Genomic DNA, 4,291 nt, shown 5'->3' with positions numbered 1-4,291 from the left:
TTTATTCTTGCTTGCACTCTTTTTACAGTTTTTGTTTCCAATTATTAAGAGATTAAATTTTGTTTTATTGTTTCAGTAATTCTTAATCAAGATTTGTTAGACATTCTATGTCTATTATGATTGAACATGTTTGTTATGGGTATCTATTTTACTTTCACCCCTGTTTTTTATTGTATTTATCTGTATTAATTTGATGTCATATATAATGTAATTAGATTCCATTTTTAATCATTTTTAGATGTTTTGTAATCCTTCAATATTATGTTTAATTCTTCCACCATTTCAAATAGATTGCAGGTTTTATTGTGAGATTGAAATAAATGAAATGAGTCTTAAAATGTAACTAACTTTATTGTTATTATTATGGTTGCAATGTTTATCAAATTGAATAAAACTCTCATACATATGCAATACATATGCAATCTGAATCTTCTTTTAAGGCACAACAATTAACAATTAAACCCTTAATGTCTACATTGGATAAAAGTATAAAACCAGACGGAAGTAATTTTAGAATTATATACATTGTCCTAATAATTAGTTAATAATATATTAAAGTATATTTATTAATAGCAAATTTATCTGTAAGCACATTTATTCAATATATCACATCACATATCACATAAATGATTCTGCAAGAAGATGTAAAAGAGATAAAATCATTTATACTTTGGGTAACTGTTACCTGAAATTGATTGCATAGTATAGTTTCTTATAACTTCAGCTTGATTTAGATGAGTTTTTGGGCACCATTTGCTTGAGTACTTTATCTATTTTTTTATTCCCTAGGTAAAGTGCCTTGGATAGGCAACATGTCCAACATGCATTGGTGAGTCTAGATTTTTTATTGTTAAAACATTAAGGTATAATTAATGAATTCATCAATTTTCACCAACATTTTTCAAGCAATTCATCATTCATGTTATTAAATATCATTTAATATTTATCCTTTTTGGTAGTTACCGTGAATATACGTTTATAGTTTGCATATATATCTTCTTCTATATAATCTCATTGTCATCAAGCAATCTTATTATGTTTTTGGGAAAAACTTGCATCTTATAAAAATCCATTTTATATTTATACACTCAGTAACTTTTGTTTCAATCATAGTAGTATGGCATCTCCATTCAACATGCTTAAAGATCTTGACCTTGCTGCTGCTAATCAAGTTTGGCGTATCAAGATTTGTGTTATCAAGATATGGTCTATTATCATAGGTGAAGAGAAGTTTAGGAGGCCCAACTTGGAACTGGTTGTTATGGATGAATTAGTAAGTTTTTTTCTTATCATGAGTTTCTTTAATTCATAAGAGCAATATAAACCATGCGATTATGCAATCCTCCATTTTAATTTTTTTTTGTCACAATTTGTCAATTTTATAAGGCCATCGAATACAGTGTTCTGTTAGGAATCCTCTGAGGAGATTCTTTGAACAGGATTTAATTGAGGGTAAGGTGTACTCTATTGCTAATTTCTCACTTGAACCTAATAATTAGAAGTACAAGCCAACAACCCATGCTTTTCGTGTTTTCTTCAAGAGGGAAACTCAGTGTCGTTCATTAGGGGATATTAACTTCCCTAACAATATTTTTCACTTTGTCCCAAATGAAATGATACTTAGTCATGATAATCACCACTCTCACTTGATAGGTACATATCAAATATCATTATTTGCTGTATTTTTTTAGTTATGAGTTTATAACATCATTATGGTCTTATTATTATTATTATTTTGATATAGATGTCATTGGATTGTTAACCAGAAAGGGTGATATAATGATATAATAAAAATGGAAAGAAGTCTATATACATGGTGATTGAGCTTGATGATATGAAGTATGTTTATAAAGTTTGTTTATTTTATAGAGTTCACAAAAAATGGAAAGAAGTCTATATACATGGTGATTGAGCTTGATGATATGAAGTATGTTTATAAAGTTTGTTTATTTTAGCTGAAATGGATTTTTTTATTTAGTATTTACAAATTATTTATGAGTTGTCATCATTATATCCATCGATTTATATAGATCTAAGGGTAAAATAAGGTGTACTTTGTGGGAGGATTTTGCTAATAAACTGGTGAAACACATGGAGGAACAGCCTTCTACTGAATTTATAATCATCCTGCAGTTTGCCAAGTTTAACATGTTCAAGGGTATGCTATTTATTTCATCTCAAATATAAATTATTCATGGATTTACATCTTCATACATGTTAACATACATGTTAATTTATCCAATAATGTAACCTAAGTACTCTCTATTCAAATATTAGTGTCATAATATTTTATTCACTTATTTTTTTCATAGGAACTATGGGCATATCTAATACAAACTATAACTCTACCCTATACATTAATGCTGACCTTCAAGAGGTTAAGGAATTTAGACAGAGGTATAAATTCTATTTTTGTTTTCATAGTTTTGTATTTGGTAATTAATATAATTAGTTATTAGACATTATGCTGAAATATATACATTTTTTTTCGATAGATTTATTATGGGAAATGACAAGGCATCTAACCAGCTTTCTCAAATTGCATCTGATGTTTCAATGTCACTTGAGCAAGATCTTATTAGCCATACCCCATACAAGCCCATTTCTGAACTTAAGGACACCACTGAGGTTTTATATAAGTAGTTTGTAATGTATTTTTATCTGTTCTAAATCATGCACATTTTCTAAGATTCGACTCACAAATTTATGATTTTTAGGGTAGAATATTTGTTACTATTGGAACAGTCATGTCCATTGATACTAGATTCGGTTGGTGGTATAAGGGGTGTAAGATGTGCTTTCATTCACTCAAAGAGGATGAGAATTCATACTATTGCCAATCATGTGATATTTATCCTAATATTCATATTTCTCGGTAACAAATTTGTTATTATACAATATAAGTTAATTAGTCTAATTTCCTCTCTTAGGGATCATTATCATATATTTCTTTTCAAATGTAGTTACTGTATTCACCTCAGAGTATCTGATGAAATGGATTCTGCCTCATTTATTATTTATGATAAGGAAGCCTCCAAGTTTCTTGAAATTTCTGCTTCCGAGCTTCGATTGAAACAGATAGCAAAGGTATAAATTTTTAACAATATGTTGTTTATCTCTCCATCTATTTAATTATTTAAATATTTGATAATTATGTATGCGTTGCTCAATTATAGGGTTACAACAAGGATGAATTTCCCTCTGAGATAAACTCATTTAGAGGTAAGAAGTTCCTATTCAAGGTTTCTGTCAAGTTCGATGATATCAATGCTTTCCAACCTTGTAAGATAACTGTTTTGAAGTTGACTGAAGATCCAACTATCCTGAATTTGTTTGCTGCCAAGTACAAGCTATCTGATGTATGATTTGAACAACACACAATTTATCTAAATATTTAATCTTGGTCTCTCTTATAATTTTACCTTATTATTATGTAAGCAGCCGAACATCCCCATTGAAAACTCCGAGCTTCAAAGCTTGCATACATATTCTACTGATAATGCTAAGGTTAGATACTTTTTATTTTATTTTTTCTTTATAATAATTATGTGTTTTATTCAATCTCATGTTGTTTGATTTCAGGAGATCAGTTCTCAGTCATGTGAAATTATTTCTCTTGACGTTAATGATGACTTTGTTACTCCCAAGAGAGGTATTATAGCTGGTGTAATGACAAAAAAATTGGTAGATGTTTTTCCAGAGACTGCCACTACTTCCACTTCCAAATGTAGAAAGCTCTCTCATGATTCTGACTGCAGCTCAATCAAAAAGCATGCTGACTAATTTAGGATATAATCTTTATTAATATTATCTATTTGGGTCAATGTAATGTACTCTAATGTCTTTTTAATTATCTTAAAAGGCCATGGAGAGCTTATGTTTTATTTTAGTGTTTTTTTAATCCAATAATCAGGTTTAGTTTGTTTTTCATGTGTCTTAGTAGTTGTTTCTTTGTTAAGTCAAGTTAATGTTTAAGTGTTGTGTTTTGTCAGTTATAAATTAAGATGGGTTGTAATTAGGCTATGCCTACATTATCTATCCTACTATTAATATTAGTTTTATTATGTGATCTTTTATTTTGTTATCAATTTCTATTTGATATAATATCTACATTACATGTTTTATTAGTGTATTTATATGTTTTGAGTTAAAGATATCCTTCTTTCATTAGTAGTTAACATATAATAGAATCTAAGACACCTTAAATTTAAATTGATGAGATTTTCTAGATTAACTATTCCTTCTTTCATCAGTAGGTAAACATATAATATATGACTTATAATGGCAGAAT

The 4,291-nt window shown here is 28.6% G+C and overlaps 1 protein-coding gene across 1 annotated transcript; it reads left to right on the top strand.

Moving 5' to 3' along the window:
• Positions 1,118–3,783, top strand: LOC107636694. The gene is made up of 11 exons (XM_016340187.1): positions 1,118–1,273; positions 1,500–1,653; positions 1,870–1,927; positions 2,031–2,158; positions 2,313–2,397; positions 2,496–2,628; positions 2,718–2,875; positions 2,964–3,087; positions 3,177–3,359; positions 3,442–3,507; positions 3,583–3,783. The coding sequence occupies exons 1-11, from the start codon at positions 1,118–1,120 to the stop codon at positions 3,781–3,783; spliced, it is 1,446 nt and encodes a 481-aa protein (XP_016195673.1).

The sequence above is a fragment of the Arachis ipaensis genome, chromosome B04 (assembly GCF_000816755.2).
Source record: "Arachis ipaensis cultivar K30076 chromosome B04, Araip1.1, whole genome shotgun sequence".
Classification (NCBI taxonomy): Eukaryota; Viridiplantae; Streptophyta; class Magnoliopsida; order Fabales; family Fabaceae; genus Arachis; species Arachis ipaensis.
Note: the sequence above shows the minus strand (reverse complement) of the source record. Positions and strands in the feature narration are given on the sequence as shown.

Excerpts from the sequence above, each read along its gene's own strand:
- LOC107636694 (XM_016340187.1), top strand. The coding sequence starts at position 1,118 with ATGGCATCTCCATTCAACATGCTTAAAGATCTTGACCTTGCTGCTGCT. Across the intron at positions 1,274-1,499 it reads TGGTTGTTATGGATGAATTA|AAGTACAAGCCAACAACCCA; the intron begins GTAAGTTTTTTT and ends CCTAATAATTAG. Across the intron at positions 3,088-3,176 it reads GATTGAAACAGATAGCAAAG|GGTTACAACAAGGATGAATT; the intron begins GTATAAATTTTT and ends GCTCAATTATAG.